The sequence below is a fragment of the Periplaneta americana genome, chromosome 7 (genome assembly GCF_040183065.1).
Source record: "Periplaneta americana isolate PAMFEO1 chromosome 7, P.americana_PAMFEO1_priV1, whole genome shotgun sequence".
Classification (NCBI taxonomy): domain Eukaryota; kingdom Metazoa; phylum Arthropoda; class Insecta; order Blattodea; family Blattidae; genus Periplaneta; species Periplaneta americana.
In genome coordinates, this window is record NC_091123.1 from 53821636 (window position 1) to 53839699 (window position 18064).

Consider the following 18064-nt stretch of genomic DNA (forward strand, 5'->3'; position numbering starts at 1 on the left):
TGGCGGAACAAGGTCGTTGGTTGTTAACAATACACAAAGTCTAGAACCTTTACTACAATATCCATTACAAAAGTTTGACAGTTATTACAAATTCAAGGATGTATTAAAATTTTAACATACCTTTGCAATTATTTTTAGCAGATAAATGGGATGTTTTCTTGTTTTTCTTCTTCTCACAACAAGAACACGTTCAAAATGAGTTAACTTCCACTCTACAGACATTCAACTGTCCCACGCATACGCGTGGCATTCTCCCTTGGAAGAATGTGAAACTACAAAGAAATAACCATCTTCCCCCGATAGTCAACTCCCCCCGATTCTTTAGTAATAGACGATTGCAGTTATACTCATCTCCGCTACGAAGATGACCTCTGCTGGGTTGCAACACATTACATTTCACATTCTCAAAACTATTGGACATATCAAAAAACTTATTTCTCAAAACTTGTTCGCATTGACTTAATCTATTACCCCTGTGAATTAATTAATGTGTTAGGTTCCCTTCCACTCTGTATATAAAATTTAATACTGTCTTTGAAGTAAAGAAACGCTTTCTATTAATATTTTCAGAATGAACAACGAATGAAATATGAAGGCATACCACGTATTTCTCAAATTGGTGTTCTGTTTCACATCAGCTAATGCGGCAGGTATTTTGGGACTGTTTCCAGTTCCTTCATTCAGCCATCAAGTTGTTTACCGAGGACTGATGAAACAATTGCATTCCCGCGGACATCACGTCACTGTCGTGACAACAGACCCATTTCGGAACTCAAATCTCGAGAACTACACACAAATAGATACATCTGAATTATACATTACCAAAAGAAAGATATTCAACTTTGCTGAACACAAAGACTACGACACATACCAGAGAAAATTCGTTTCTCATCTTTCAACAGCTACAGAACATATGTGTGAGGTTACCTATAAGAATAAACAGCTTCAAAAAATACTCTTGGAGCATAGTTTTGACTTGGTGATTGTAGAATGGTATGCAATACCTTGCTTATATGGGTATAGTTACTTCTTATCAACCCCCTTAGTAGGGATTTGTTCAACTGGAACATTTTATCCTGGCCATGAGGCTGTTGCAAATCCAACAAGTCTTGCTTATGTACCAGATGTGTATGTTCCACATAATGATCACAAAACATTTTGGGAAAGACTTTCCAGTGTGTGGCATTATATGTGGTTCAGATGGCTGTGGTATGGAAAAGTGTTACCAAGACATGATGCCATTGCAAGGAAGTATTTTGGAGACTCCATGCCCTACATTGGAGACATTGCGAAGAATGTGAGTTTGGTGATGCTGAGCCATGATTCCTTATCTCTATATATGAGGCCAAATGTTCCAGTTGTTGTCGAAGTAAGGGAACTGCATCTGGAGCAAAATGAATCTCTACCACAGGTAATGAATTGTGGAGTATATTCTGTTGTCATTATTTTTATCTATCTGAATAGAGAAAGAAAGTAGGGTTTCTGCATCTTTGATGCAAAAAATTAGTTTATTTTGTCTCGAGTGGGTTGGAGTAATTTCCAAATAAAACAGCCTTTTTTAAACTAGTTACCATAACGAAATTTTCCAATAAGTTCTTTATATGTTAGCACTATGACCTTCTAGAATGATTCTATTGCATTTTCAAGTATGTTGACCTCTTATCATAATGATAATCCTAAGTTTAATTATACTCAATTTACACCATGGATGGGGAAATTTAAGTATAATTTGTATTATTGAAGTAAACATCCTTATAAAATCAAATTACCCCAATTATAGGTTAGTGTTTGCATCCTTGAACAGGTCGCCCTAGATGGCGCAGTCAGTATAGTGCTGGCCTTCTGTGTCCGAGTTCGATTCCGTCTCAGGCCGATGTCTTTCTAAGTGTGCTTAAATGCGACAGTCTCAAGTCACTAGATATACTGGCACGTAAAATAAGTGCTGTTGGACAAAATTTCGGCACACCGGCGACGTTGATATAACCTCGGCAGTTGCGAGCGTCGTTAAATAAAATATAATTTACAATTTATTTTTTTCCATTCTCCTTGAACAGCACACTGAGGTAATGTAGACATTTAAAATTTTAATTATACCTATCAAGATAAAAAAAAGTTTTAGCCAATACTTCAGTTCTTGATAAGGCTTATTTTGTAAACTTAAAATATATCCCATTAAAATTAAACTTAAAATATATCCCATTAAAGTCAGAGACAGCAAACATGTCGATTATTTATTTATCTTTCACCAACCCATATTTTGTATACATGGAATGATCTACAACGGAAACTAGGTTAGTTACGAATTAACCTATAATTATATCTAACATACCTCACGTTTGTAAATTGTAATTTACTAAAACTATTAATAACATATTACTACATTTATTAAAAACATGTTATAATAAACATGTGTAATGTACACAGGCATGCAATTGGTTACTGTATCACAGCTGGTTCCCCAATAATATTTCTCTCAATGTGATGGGTCATTTCGTAGACTGGTAATCAAAAAACAGTTTTTTTTACCAGGCAGTATCAGTGTGATGAACAAAAAAATTTTGACATTCTATGACAGACAATATTGTGAAATAGACAATATATATTAAATAGATATATGTTTGAGCACTAGGTGAAGTTTTATTCAATAAATTCTGTCTTATACCCAAATTACCTTAGTTTGCAAATTGTAATTTTCTAAAAACTATTAATGATACATTACTAAATTTGTTAGAAACATGTTCTAAACATGTGTAATGTACACATACATGTATTTGGTTACTGTATCACAGCTGGCTCCCCAAAAATATTGCTTTGAATGTGATGGGTCATTCCGTAGACTGGTAAACAAGAAACAGTTTTTTTTCTAGACAGTGTCAGTGTGATCAACAGTTTTTGACACTTCATGATAGGCAATTGTGAAACAGACAATATATTTGAAATTGGTATGTATTTGAAGGTTAGGTAAATTTTTATTAAAAAAAATTGTAACTTACACCGAAATTACCCCTCTGTGCCCAAATTACTCCGGCCCCACCCCTATAGAGTATCTGTCTGAGTTGAATGACTATTAGTAATTATTACTGGAAAATTGTTTTATTCATCAAATCATTTTACTTCTTCAATTATGCAACTATGATACACCCTGGATTGATGAAGTTCTAGTACAAAGTCTTATATTCGAGTCTGTTCCGATAATAAGTGCGCATGCGTGCGGCATGCGGCGTAACCTCCGGCATAGTACAAAATAGACAGTTTTTTTTATTAATTATAGCAGTCCCACAGTTATATATTTATTTAATTATGAGTATTAACATGTCACAGTAGTTTTTGAAGCAGTGCTAGGGTGCATTTACACAATCTCCCAAAATCGTTCGATGAAATTCAATTGACTCACAAAAGTCCTGCTTACGTTTCAATTTCTGTTCTTAATTTGTCTTTAAGTTCGATTATACTCTATACATGAGTGGACATCTGTCAGATTTTAGTTTTCAGTAATCTAGAAGATAAACTTTGAAGAGAGCATCACTAAATGTTTCGTGTGTTAAAAATGAAAATAAAACTCGTCTTACAGTGTTTTAAGTTGGCAAACATGTAGGTTGTAGACCATAGTTGATTAAATTGCGTCTCTGAGAATTAGAAACAACACAAATTTGTGACGATTAATAAAATGAGTAAAAATTTAATCATTTCTTTTAAAAAAATTTTCATTCCTGTAGAATTTCCTCAAATTCAGACTAAAGGAATTATAGACTTTAATCATCTCGAAAAAATATTAAAAACAAAATTATCCGAATAAAATATTTGTAAGTTTAATGTACGCTAACAATGAAATTGGGAATTTATTGCAATGATCCGTTTTTTACTATACATAACATAAAAAACTGCTCCATAAGATAACAGGTAAACGTCTTTACATTGTACTTTTTCGGGTGTCCATTCCAGCATTCAGCTGCATGAAAATCAGTGTGAAATCCGAAACGAAATTTGAAATAAGTAGGCCTATATAAACAAATTATATAATTCTCCCATCCTGAGGATGCAAAGTTTTGGCAGCTTTGATTTGAAATGCATAATGAATATATTGGCACTGTGAATAAAATGATATTTCATAAACTGTATAATAATAATTAATAATTAATTAATAACACAACAAAATAGAACCAAGCTCAGACAACCGCACGCACAAATACAATAAAATTTTCTTCTTGTATGTTCCCAGTGTATCCTTGACACCTCTTGTATAAGCAACTGCGATAAATAATCCTAATGCTTAAACTGAAAGACAGAGCAGATGACCATATCTGTGCCTGATAATCTTTAACCAGCCATTTTGTTTTCCGAGACTGAGATGGATCGGGCATTAACAATGCAATTGGAAAGAAAGCAGAATATATGATCACCACGTGCCTACTCACAGTCGTACTGACTACATTACACCCTGATTTGTTCTAGACAGATATGCAGTGTCTATATCATCCACTGATATTATGTTTCCTTGTCTGAATGGATTTACCAATGTCCAAAACCGAAGTAATTTAAAATTAACATATCCTCATGTTTCGTTTAAAATATTTGGCAGGATCTTCAGGAGTTCCTTGACGGAGCACCAGAAGGAGTCATCAACTTCAGGCTCGGCTCCAACGTTTCCATGTCCAAATGGATTTACCAATTTCCAAAACCGAAGTAATTTAAAATTAACATATCCTTATGTTTCGTTTAAAATATTTGGCAGGATCTTCAGGAGTTCCTTCACAGAGCACCAGAAGGAGTCATCAACTTCGGGCTCAGCTCCAACGTTTTCATGTCCAAATGGATTTACCAATTTCCAAAACCGAAGTAATGTAAAATTAACATATCCTTTGTTTCGTTTAAAATATTTGGCAGGATCTTCAGGAGTTCCTTGACGGAGCACCAGAAGGAGTCACCAACTTCAGGCTCGGCTCCAACGTTTCCATGTCCAAATGGATTTACCAATTTCCAAAACCGAAGTAATGTAAAATTAACATATCCTCATGTTTCGTTTCCAATATTTGACCGGATCTTCCGGAATTCCTTGATGGAGCACCAGAAGGAGTCATCAACTTCATGCTCAGCTCCAACGTTTCCATGTCCAAATGGATTTACCAATTTCCAAAATAGAAGTAATGTAAAATTAACATATCCTTATGTTGCGTTTCTAATATTCAGCAGGATCTTCAGGAGTTCCTTGCCTGAGCATCAGAAGGAGACATCAACTTCAGTCTCGGCTCTAACGTTTCCATGTCCGAATGGATTTACCAATTTCCAAAGCCGAAGTAATGTAAAATGAACATATCCTCATGTTTCCTTTCAAATATTTGACAGGATCTTCAGGAGTTCCTTGCCTGAGCATCAGATGGAGTCATCAACTTCAGTCTCGGCTCTAACGTTTCCATAACCCAATGGATTTACCAATGTCCAAAGCCGACTTAATGTAAAACTAACATATCCTTATGTTTAGTTTCAAATATTTGGCAGGATCTTCAGGAGTTCCTTGACTGAGCACCAGAAAGAGTCATCAACTTCAGTCTCGGCTCTAACGTTTCCATGTCCCAATGGATTTATCAATTTCCAAAGCCGAAATAATGTAAGATGAACATATCCTTATATTGCGTTTCTAATATTCAGCAGGATCTGCAGGAGTTCCTTGATTGAGCACCAGGAGGAGATATCAACTTCAGTCTCGGCTCTAACGTTTCCATGTCCTAATGGATTTACCAATTTTCAAAGCCGAAGTAATGTAAACTGAACATATCCTTATGTTGCGTTTCTAATATTCGGCAAGATTTTCAGGAGTTCCTTGACGGAACACCAGATGGAGTCATCAAATTCAGTCTCGGCTCTAACGTTTCCATATTTCAATGGATTTACTAATGTCCAAAGTCGACGTAATGTAAAATTAACATATCCTTAAGTTGCGTTTCGAATATTCGGCAGGTTCTTCAGGAGTTCCTTGACGAAGAATCAGAAGGAGTCATCAACTTCAGTCTCGGTTCTAAAGTTCCCTTCTCCTATTGGATTTACCGATGTCCGAAGTCCAAGTAATGTAAAATTAACGCATACTTATGTTGCATTTCAAATATTCGACAGGATGTTCAGGAATTTCTTGACGGAGCAGCAGAAGGAGTCATCTACCTCAGTCTCGGCTCTAACGTTTTAAGTGATGAAATGTTGGCGGAGAAGAGGCAGATGTTCCTAGATGCATTCTCAGAGCTCCCACAGTTCAAAGTACTGTGGAAGTGGGAAAGTGACAAGTTACCAGGAAAACCCAACAATGTCAAAGTGGCCAAGTGGCTTCCGCAACAGCATGTGCTCAGTAATAAAATATAAACTAATACAAATAACACAATTGTAACCACTTCTCTTATCCACTGATAATGTAACAACACTTTTCCTAAATTCTCCATTTCGGACTCTCCTATATTTACAGTACTTAGTAGTATTCAGTTAAACAAACGAATATCTAAATTCAATTGCAAGATGAAATGCGATGGGTAGACTATATTCGAATCATGAGTACATTATAGGGAGAGTAAATACAGATAAATTCATTTTCAAACATTGTTATCTTTGAAAAACATCAGTATAGTTTTTTTTTCAGAATACACTGGCTATTAAGAAATTTATTACAAACCCAATTATTTTAATTCATTTCTACTTCAAACATACACATCTGGCACTGCATTAACTTCATTTGCTTCAGAATTTTTCTCACTTTCATTTGAAACCTAATTGATTTCAAAAAGTTTTATATGCCTTTCCTAAATCAAGTTATATAGAAACTCACGGAGGCTAATTTAATCCATACACACCTAGGAACGAGATTATGAAAGTAGTTTTTTCTTACATTTCTTCAAAACTGTACTGGAATAGCTCAAATATAATTTTTGTTTCCAAATTTGATGTTGGGATGTTCAAGATTAGCCACTTGCCCTAGAGACATTTATCTCCAAGTTTCACGACCATCTCGATGAAAACATCACTCACAATCACACGAGGTCGGGCCCAAGCTCACAACGTACAATTGCAGTGCCAAACTTTAATTTAAACATACCCACATAAAAGTGAATACAGAGTCTGTAAGGGTTAAAATAAACACTGAATGTTACTTCGATTCTGAAAATATTAAGACAGATCAGTTTACCAATCAAATATCATGTCAGCAAACTATGCAAAGTATAGGGGAAGGTCTCCCAGTACCGGGCACTTAAGCTTTTTGAACAATTGTGGAAGATTTAAGTAACTCTTTGTAATAAAAGTACTGAAAAATCACTTTTACTCTCACAATCTCCATAAGTTGAGTGATCTAAATTTAAGACAAATTATATAAAAAATTAAAATTGAAATACAGTACAGCAAAAATGGATCCCAGTATCGAACATAGAGTAAACACTATTTGTCATACTATTTAAAATAAATAAGCCTACAAGCAAGTAAAACTAAGGAATCATTAGCAAGAACGTATTTTCAATCGTAAGTAAACATTTTTACATTTATAAACAAAAAAGTAACAACAGAAGTAGGGTAAACTAGGGTCTGTTGGACAGTCGGACATGTTGGACACTCTATACTTTAACGTGTTACCACGCCACTTGTGGGCACCACATTCTGCTAGAAGTGAATGACGGAAGTAGCCCCACTCGTGGCTACTTCCGTCATTGACTTCTAGCTGAATTTGGTGCCCACAAGTGGCGTGGTAACACGTTAAAGTACGGAGTCTCCAACATGCCCGACTGTCCAACAGACCCTAGTTTACCCTATATTGGATATCCACACAATACAACTTCTTATTAAACAATCCTTTGCCGCACTATTCGAAAACATTGATCTATGTGAGACAATATTATTGGATTTACTAAAAATGATCACAAACAAGAAACTAATATTATTTGAATCGGTATTGTCCAAATGGTCCCAAATGATTATCTAAGATAATTAAATAATCCTTCTCTAGTTCTTCAGAAATTTTCACGTAAAATTTTCCCATTTTTAGGTAGCATAATAATTGAATTCACTGATTTTAGTTCTTTAACTGTCCCCTAAGATACTTTTAGGAACATAGAAATGAGCAGCTGCCTCTCTGATGTTCATTCCCTCTTCATCACTTTCTGAATTCGTGAGGCCATTAGGAATTACATCAGCAAAATTGGCGAGGACATACTTGAGAGAACGTCACGAAATATGGTGCGACGAGGACAGTTCTATGGATGAAGGTAGAAGACATTTTAAACATTTACTCTTCGGAATCTTCTGAGTTACTCAGTAATTCAAAACAGATTCCACACATTTGCTACAATTGGTTCAAAAGTTATGTCATTGAAATGGTACAGGTTTACATGGATCGCTCTGTATATGAACGTAACCCTATTCCTAATATAATAACGTAAAAAAAACATCACAGGGATCTATTAACTGAATTAAAATTGTTTATTTTTCGCAATTACATATCTGCAGTGCCTAGGAAAAGTGACGTAAGTCAGTTTCCACAAACCTTTTTTGATAATTTATTGACAACTTACGGAACATCTGCTCGCCTGAAAAGAGAGACATAAGTATTTATTTCTCCCATTACAATAATTAATACTTACTTACTTACTTACTGGCTTTTAAAGAGCCCGGAGGTTCATTGCCGCCCTCACATAAGCCCGCCATTGGTCCCTATCCTGAGCAAGATTAATCCAGTCTCTACCATCATATCCCACATCCCTCAAATCCATTTTAATATTATCCTCCCATCTACGTCTCGGCCCCCCAAAGGTCTTTTCGCCTCTGGCCTCCCAACTAACACACTATATGCATTTTTGGATTCGCCCATACGTGCTACATGCCCTGCCCATATCAAACGTCTGGATTTAATGTTCCTAATTATGTCAGGTGAAGGATGCAATGCCTGCACCTCTGCGTTGGGTAACGTTCTCCATTCTCCTGTAACTTCATCCCTCTTAGCCCCAAATATTTTCCTAAGAACCTTATTCTCAAAAACCCTCAAACTCTGTTCCTCTCTCAAAGTGAGAGTCCAAGTTTCACAGCCATACAGAACAACCGGTAATATAACTGTTTTATAAATTCTGACTTCCAGATTTTTCGACAGCAGACTAGATAACAAAAAGCTTCTCAACCGAATAATAACAGGCATTTCCCATATTTATTCTGCGTTTAATTCATACAGAAAAGAAATCAAATCGACATAAACCAGTGTAAGTTGTCAATAAATTACCAAAAACAGGTTTGTGGAAACTGACTTATGCCACTTTTCACAGGCATTGCAGATATAGCACCACAAAAAACAAGATGAAAGCAGATATTTACTCTTTATGTTCCAACTTTCAGGTCACCCGAATATAAAGTTATTTATGTATCAAGGAGGCTTGCAGAGCACTGAAGAAGCACTTCACGCGTCCGTTCCTGTTGTAGCAATTCCATTCTTTGCGGATCAAAACAAAATTGTAAGAAATATGGCCGAATTTGGTGCAGCAGTATACGTGGAATTTAATGATCTCAGTAAAGAAATTATATTGGAAGCAATAAATGAAGCAATGTACAATAAGACGTAAGTTTTCCTATGGAAATTTGTATATTTATATTGAATTTTATTAAATAAGAAAAATAACATGATCTTCATCAAGTATAAAAACTATGCCAGTTTAATTCACATGGTCTACTTTTTTACAAAATATATTAATCGATATCTTGTTAATTTGGATTTTCGGTATTTCCTTATGTAGTTTTTCTATGTAAAAACCACATCAAATGTTTGACATTCGTTAGTGGAACTATTCTTTCTATTTATTAAAAGAAGCATGCTGCAAAATACCAGCTTATGCCAAATTCCCGAAAGGTAAATGAAGTAGATTTTTCATTCATCTGTCGCTATTGAAAAGTAATTATTACAAATTGTGACTGGAATCTTCCTCTTCAGTATTTACGAACAAACTTTCAACTTCTCAATTTTATTTCTCGTGTCCTTACTCTAAGTAACTTTCATGTATATACTGCATAAATATTAATACAATAGTTATGAATCTACTTTTTATAAGCACCGGTGATAATCTATTCGAACTTCTGACATACACAGGCAAGTCGATAATTAAATCGAATTAGCATCCTAAATTTCTGAATGATGCTCCTGAAACTACCACCGCTAGACTGAAATATTATCCAGTGTCAAAATGATCGATATGTGCACAAGCGAAACAAAGAAGCAGCAGTTGCAAGAAGGCGACACCCGCAGAGTGAACTACTTTCTAGCAGGGCTCCGTAGTGCAATTTTCTTGGGCTAAAGTAAATGATATTCATAAAGAAATGCTGCCTTGTACCGTGAGCACCAACTCTCACGTCAAGCTGTCTACAATTTTACTGGGTGTAGAAGTTCTTTGATGGATAGACAAATATCGAACGCTGAGTCTATCGGCCAGTGCTAATTGTTACGGAGGCAAATGTGATCCGAGCAGACAGGATGAAGGAGACGATATGTTAGCACGGATAGTCACAGGTGACAAGGCCTACCAGCCCGAAAGAAAGCGTGCACCTATGCTGGGATAAAGTCGCCAATGCTATACTTATGCAACTGTTGCTTCTTTGTTTCGTTTATGCGAACAACGATTAATACTGCCGTCTATTGGTGATGGCTTTAGGAACCTTATTAAAAATGTACGACGTTATTTTGTTTTGTAACTTACTTTCCCTTCTATTAACGAATATTTTTAATGAATGAATAATTGTTACGGAACATCTCAGTATGCAACAATTAATGTAGAATTGTTACATAATGACGGTAGAAACTGGAAGACCCATAGATAATCTACCAGAATACAGTTTTCTATTATTCCCCCTTGAAAAAAGACACACGGACTGTGGACTGTCATTGCATGTAAGGCGCATTATTGGGTCAATTGTACTACTCGCAATGGCAATGACGTGTATGCCCTAAAGTCCCTCTGACTACAGATTCTCCTGCTAACCGCCTCCTAGTTCGGTGGCGGCGAATTGAGTCCGAGGTCCAACGCCGAAAATTACCGAACAATTCTGCTTCAATTCCTTGAGGGAAATTTCGAAGAAAAAAACCTCAACAAGGTAAATTCTTTCAACCAGGATTTGAACTCAGGCCCACTCGTTTCACGGTCAGACATTTTATCGTTACTCCACACCGATGGAAAGAAAAGGTTCTGAAATTATGAAATTATAATATTTTCATATGAAACAGCTAGATTCACATCCAGTCCTGATGGTGAACGTGAAAAATGTTCGTATGATGGTGATATCAAAGATCGCAGATGATAAAGAAACTAAAGTGAAATTATGTCTATAATTATTAATATTTAATGTTAATATTAATAATGTTTAAGAATAAGATTTTTAGGAAAATATTTGGGACTAAGAGGGATGAAGTTACAGGAGAATGAGATAGTTACACAACGCAGAACTGCACGCATTGTATTCTTCGCCTAACATAATTAGCAGAGACCGGAACTTTGGCAGAAGGCCTTTTTAAATGTGTTAAATCTATCTTCATTTTGAAAGTAAATCTGTACGAATTACACCTTTGTCATTGAAACGTCACAGTTTTATGTTGCCCTTTTCTGCCTTTTTTAATATAAATGCCTAATTTACAAAATAAATGCTTTTTTGCCTTTATTTGATTAATTATCTATTATTTATTTATTATTAAAATTGCCTACAGGTATATTTTAATGTATTTCTATAACCGCTACAATGAAAGTGACTTCACCGAATGTATATTATTGTATTTCAGTCAGTTCATATTCTCTTTGCAACAATGAGTGCTGCCGTGCAAAAATGTATAACAGTAAGAGTTTAAATTAACGCTTGTGTTTATTTGACAAAGCAACAATGAGTGCGGGTCTAACGTTATTTTAACGGTTATTTTTCTTTCAGTTTTCATTGCGACATTGTTGTAGCTAGTTAAATATTTCATACCGCAACATATCAGTACAACCAAACACAAACATGCACTTTCCAAGGCTACTGGGAAGATTTCTTTGCTTCCAACAGTAATTGCAACATCGAGTCGAAAATCTCGATTTGCATTCGACTTATGTAAAACTTTTCTTGCTGCCGATATCCCTTTGTGGAAAGTGCAAGGTTGTGGGTCTAATGAAAGATTTTTGTAATTGCCTTTTATTGCGTAGTTTAGCTATTTATAATGCATATATATTATTTTAATGTACCGAAGTACATATGATATTTCCATGCAGATATTCTGCGTCATCATACGACGAAAGAGTAATGGAACGGAGAAAAATTCCCTCCGGCGCCGGGATTTGAACCCGGGTTTTCAGCTCTACGTGCTGATGCTTTATCCACTAAGCCACACCGGATACCCACCCCGGCGCCGGACAGAATCGTCTCATTTTAAGTTCCAACTCTTGGGTTCCCTCTAGTGGCCGCCCTCTGCACTACGTCATAGATGTCTATGAACGTAGGACTGAAGTCCACACATGTGCTGAGGTGCACTCGTTATGAGTGACTAGTTGGCCGGGATCCGACGAAATAAGCGCCGTCTTATCATATATATTATTTTAATGTACCGAAGTACATATGATATTTCCATGCAGATATTCTGCGTCATCGTAGGATGAAAGAGTAATGGAACTGAGAAAAATTCCCGGTGTGGCTTAGTGGATAAAGCATCAGCACGTAGAGCTGAAAACCCGGGTTCAAATCCCGGCGCAGGAGGGAATTTTTCTCCGTTCCATTACTCTTTCATCGTATGATGACGCAGAATATCTGCATGAAAATATCATATGTACTTCGGTACATTAAAATAATTTATATGATATGTGTAAATCACTTCGTGATTTAAGACGGCGTTTATTCCGTCGGATCCCGGCCAACTAGTCACTCATAACGAGTGCACCTCAGCACATGTGTGGACTTCGGTCCTACGTTCATAGACATCTATGACGTAGTGCAGAAGGCGGCCACTAGAGGAAACCCAAGAGTTGGAAATTAAACTGAGACGATTCTGTCCAGCGCCGGGGTGGGTATCCGGTGTGGCTTAGTGATAAAGCATCAGCACGTAGAGCTGAAAACCCGGGTTCAAATCCCGGCGCCGGAGTTCATCGTATTTATAATGCGTTTTTGCCTGCCTATTTTAGCTATTTATGAAGCCTTTTTCCCTGCCTATTTTAATGATTCATAATGACTAAACTTCTAGTCTCTGATAATTAGGAACATTAAATCCAGACGTTTTAGATGGGTAGAACATGTAGCACGTATGGGCGAATCCAGAAATGCATATAGAGTGTTAGTTAGGAAACTGGAGGGAAAAAGATCTTTGGGGAGGCCGAGACGTAGATGGGAAGATAATAGTAAAATGGATTTGAGGGAGGTGGGATATGATGATAGTGAGTGGATTAATCTTGCACAGGATAGGGACCGATGGCGGACTTATATGAGGACGGCAGTGAACCTGCGGGTTCCTTAAAAGCCATTTGTAAGTAAGTATTATTAATATTCATAACAGCAGTTATAATACAACATTTTCTTTCATTATAGATACAAAGAAAATAGGAAGAAACTACTGGATCGTCTTAGAGATCAACCCAACAATCCATTGGACCGTGCAGTCTGGTGGGTTGAGTACGTCATCAGGCATAGAGGAGCGCGTCACCTCCGTTCAGGAGCTCTGGACCTTACTTGGTTCCAATATTTCCTGCTCGATGTCATCGCTTTTGTGATTGTTGTGCCTTTCCTAACAATCTGGATTACTTATCGCGTCATTTTATTCTTCAAGTGCAAAATCGGTATAAAATGTTAGAGACATAAGAAGGTCTAATATAAAATCGCTTTTATAGGCAGCGGAAATGTGTCTGAACATGATATTGATTCTTATGCCTCTCGGCGATTTATAAGCCTACAGTTTAAGACTAATTTGGCAAGAAAATATGGATTAATAATTATTCCATCCATGCATTTTTATTTTTTAAATGTGATTAATTTTATGCAATAAAATATTATAACTCTTGGTTAACACTGTAATTTAATTCTGTATCAAGGAAATTCACTGTAGAATAAGTTTAAAATATAATAAAAACTATATAATATTACTTGTGTGTTCTAAGTTTGGTAACAGAAATATGCCTAAACGTCTCGTCAATTCTCCTTATTTTGAATCTTTAATATAGGACGAATGTTGAACGAAGGTATTGATTAATTCTATCTATTTAATCTTTATGGATTTTTTTACAGAATATGTCTCTGTATGTGTGGTTGGCATTTGTGATGTGTTCTGCATATGTGGAGGTGTTTTGTAATTTTGTTATGGCTGTGATGTGTTCTTTGTAACGTGTTTGAAATGATCTGCCTGTCTGTCCTATGTAGAAGTTGTTGCAGGTGTTACATTTGTTACGCCTCCACATATGCAGAACACATCACAAATGCCAACCACACACACATGGAAATACTGCACATCCAACCAAAAAGCCAGAAACTCAACATGCTAGAACAATATGAAATATACAGACACACAAAAACACACCCCTACGATATTCTCAACACACAACTCAATTTCAAAACACATACACTCTTTGACTCTACACTACGAACGCACCCACACAGGAAACAAGAGGCGCCAAGACCAACAACGACCAGTCCCGAAGATGACCGAAAATAGGTCGAAACATGTTAACAAGGTACGTTAATGTTTAACACAAGAAAGTTCTTATTATACATATTCCGAAGTGATACAGTGTTCAAAGTTGTGTAATCACGATGTATAATTAATTGTTAAATTCTGGTCTAGTACCCTTTTAAATGAACACATTACTTTGGATATCTTCCAGCGCTCGTCAATTATTTCGAGAGAAAAAAACCTGGATAGTCATAGTAAAGTGATCAAGACATCATATTAGAAAATACATGTATTTTCGAATAAAAATTGCATTTAGGAAAGGAAGACCTTATTATCCCTAGTGAAAGTATACTGTATTACTAGGTAAAGGCAACACTGAGAAGATGCACTAAGTTGAAAGGTATATGAAAAGATTTACAATTATTTATAACAGAAAAGTTTTACTCATTTTGTTCAAGTGTATTGCCGGATAGATTGAGGACACCTGGGTCTATTTTAAAACTGGAAAGTATGAACATTTTGTAACAGGCACACGTATATTTCAAATGTTACCTTTCTATGATTTAGAGCGCAATTAATCCTTATTACTTTACAAAAACAGTTTCACTTTACTTACACAAGACGTAAAATATATCCAGAGAACAGAGTGCATAAATATATTAGATAAATACACTGTATATAAGCTGAGTGGTTCCGTAAATAACGGTTCATTCAATGTTTTGTAGGCCATACTAACTCCGATCGTCGAAGGAAGATTTTGGCAGTAAGTTCTTGATGTAAGTTTAAATTGTTATTTTAATATTTGCATAATGTGTCCTTTAAGAATACAAAACTGGTAGGCCTACATCTTCACAAGTAGCCTACTGTTTGTCAGTCGATTACCTTTTGAAGACAAAGTTTAGAATATTTATCAAACACCTAATAAATTCTGTGGCCGGGAGGAAAAAGGTCTTAAGTCCATTTTTTTGAAAATGAGTTGAAACAATTCTCTGCAATTTGATAAAACGGTTAAAGTCAAATAAGACTCCTGACTGGATTTATAGAGCGTTACCAAATGCCCTGAGTACTTTTTGAATCGACCACACACAGAATAAAGGACTTAAGAATGTTTAATACTTTATTTCTTACAAACCATCACATGTTTACTTTCCATGCTTCTCTATTAAAAATGTCTAACTTGTATTTTAGCTATTTTATCTCATACTGATGCCGTTTCCTTTTAAAATTTTAAGCACCAGGTAAACAGTCCTATATTGTTTAAGACATATTTTGCATTCCTAATAATTTACATTTATAATTTATTTTGACATGAAAAGATCTTCTGTTTAAGTAGTCCATTCTTCTCAGTTTGGGTTGTAGTCTTAAAAGGGCTTAAGTGCGGCTATTTTTGGAAATAATCAAGAAAATTGTTAAATGAGCAACATTACCTACTGTAAACTGGGGTTACTTTGAACACAGAGGAAACTTTGAACATTTTTTTCAGAAAATCATATTTAGGTTTCTACATGCTGCACTTGTTATAGATGGAGGTAAATTATCATAAAATCATTCTCATACCAAATTTACCTCCATCTATAACAAGTACAGCATGTAGAAACCTAAATATGATTTTCTGAAAAAATGTTCAAAGTTTCCTCTGTGTTCAAAGTAACCCCAGTTTACGGTTATTAGAAGAAATATAAACAAATAATATCCAGGAGAAACCTATTAATTAAATAAAAACTCTATACTTGACACCAATTTCAATCTTTCTACTGCTCTCCTGAAGAGTATAACATTTTTACCCAAGACCTTTTTCCTCCCGGCCACAGATTTATAACAAATTTTTCAGTTTTGAAGTGTGTCACTATATAAATGGAGTTTAAGGGACAGTAAAAGGATATGCAGAGTAAGATAACATTCGTCTTACGGCTGGGAAAAACATCGGAAAAAGCCCACACGGGAATCGAAATCACGCCCGAGCACGACTGGCTTTTAAGGAACCCGGAGGTTCATTGCCCCCTCACATAAGCACGTCATTGGTCCCCATCCTGAGCAAGATTAATCCAGTCTCTATCATCATATCCCACTTCCCTCAAATCCGTTTAAAATTATCTTCCCATCTACGTCTCGGCCTCCCCAAAGGTCTTTTTCCCTCCGGCCTCCCAACTAACATTCTATATACATTTCTGGATTCGCCCATACGTGCTACATGCCCTGCCATGTCAAACGTCTGGATTTAATGTTTCTAATTATGTCAGGTGAAGAGTACAATGCATGCAGGTCTGTGTTGTGTAATTTCTCCATTCTCCTGTAACTTCATCCCTTTTAGTTCCAAATATTTTCCTAAGAACCTTATACTCAAACACCTTTATTCTCTGTTCCTCTCTCAAAGTGAAGAGTCCAAGTTTCACAACCATACAGAACAACGGTAATTACCATCATCATCATCGTCACTCCAAGGATTAGGCAATTGCCCGTTCCGACTTCATAATTCATCAGCCCAACGTTTTATAGGTCTCCCGACGTCACGCCTTCCTCTTGCTTGTCTTGCTTGGGTCGGTTCCTTTTATGACAGTCTGGCTGATTTCTATGAGGCAGCCACTAGAGGGAACCCAAGAGTTGGAACTTAATCTGAGACGATTCTGTTCGACGCCGGGGTGGGTATCCGGTGTGGCTTAGTGGATAAAACATCAGCACATAGAGCTGAAAACCCGGGTTCAAATCCCGGCGCCGGAGAGAATTTTTCTCCGTTCCATTACTCTTTCAACGTATGATTTCTATGAAGTTTTCAGTAAGATAATGTCTCCTGGAAGCGTTACGAACACTTCGCAATCTGAGACGATTCTGTCCGACGCCGGGGTGGGTATCCGGTGTGGCTTAGTGGATAAAACATCAGCACATAGAGCTGAAAACCCGGGTTCAAATCCCGGCGCCGGAGAGAATTTTTCTCCGTTCCATTACTCTTTCAACGTATGATTTCTATGAAGTTTTCAGTAAGATAATGTCTCCTGGAAGCGTTACGAACACTTCGCAAGACAAGGATGGTGGAAGGGCTGCTTCCTCTGAGCCTCCATACATGCTCCTCTGCGTAGCCACACCCCTACAGAGGGCTGCTACTTCCGCTTCCCAAGCCTTGCAAGTTTAGCTCTGCTTATTACTTGCCGCCTTGTTGACCGTTGAAGACTTGACAAAGATGTGGCCGCCCAAAATGGGTACAGACGCCATTCCCTCGTTGTGAGCTATTCTTAGTTCCTCTCACCTCTTACCCACCAGCAAGATTAACCTAAGTCAATCTTCCCATCTGGCTCATCGGGTACTAAGTCCCCCCACCACGTCAAGGTGATAGCTCTAACAACCGGTAATATAACTGTTTTATAAATTCTAACTTCAGATTTTTTGACACCAGACTAGATGACAAAATCTTCTCAACCGAATAATAACAAGCATTTCCCATACTTATTCTGAGTTTAA

At 36.5% G+C, this 18064-nt stretch overlaps 1 protein-coding gene across 1 annotated transcript; it reads left to right on the plus strand.

The window, feature by feature from the left end:
• The first annotated feature begins 582 nt into the window (after positions 1-582).
• LOC138702766 (UDP-glycosyltransferase UGT5-like) lies at positions 583-17738 on the plus strand. Its single transcript, XM_069830066.1, has 5 exons — positions 583-1411; positions 6109-6334; positions 9349-9568; positions 13537-13784; positions 17581-17738. The coding sequence occupies exons 1-5, from the start codon at positions 590-592 to the stop codon at positions 17736-17738; spliced, it is 1674 nt and encodes a 557-aa protein (XP_069686167.1). The 5' UTR covers positions 583-589.
• Positions 17739-18064: the final 326 nt, after the last annotated feature.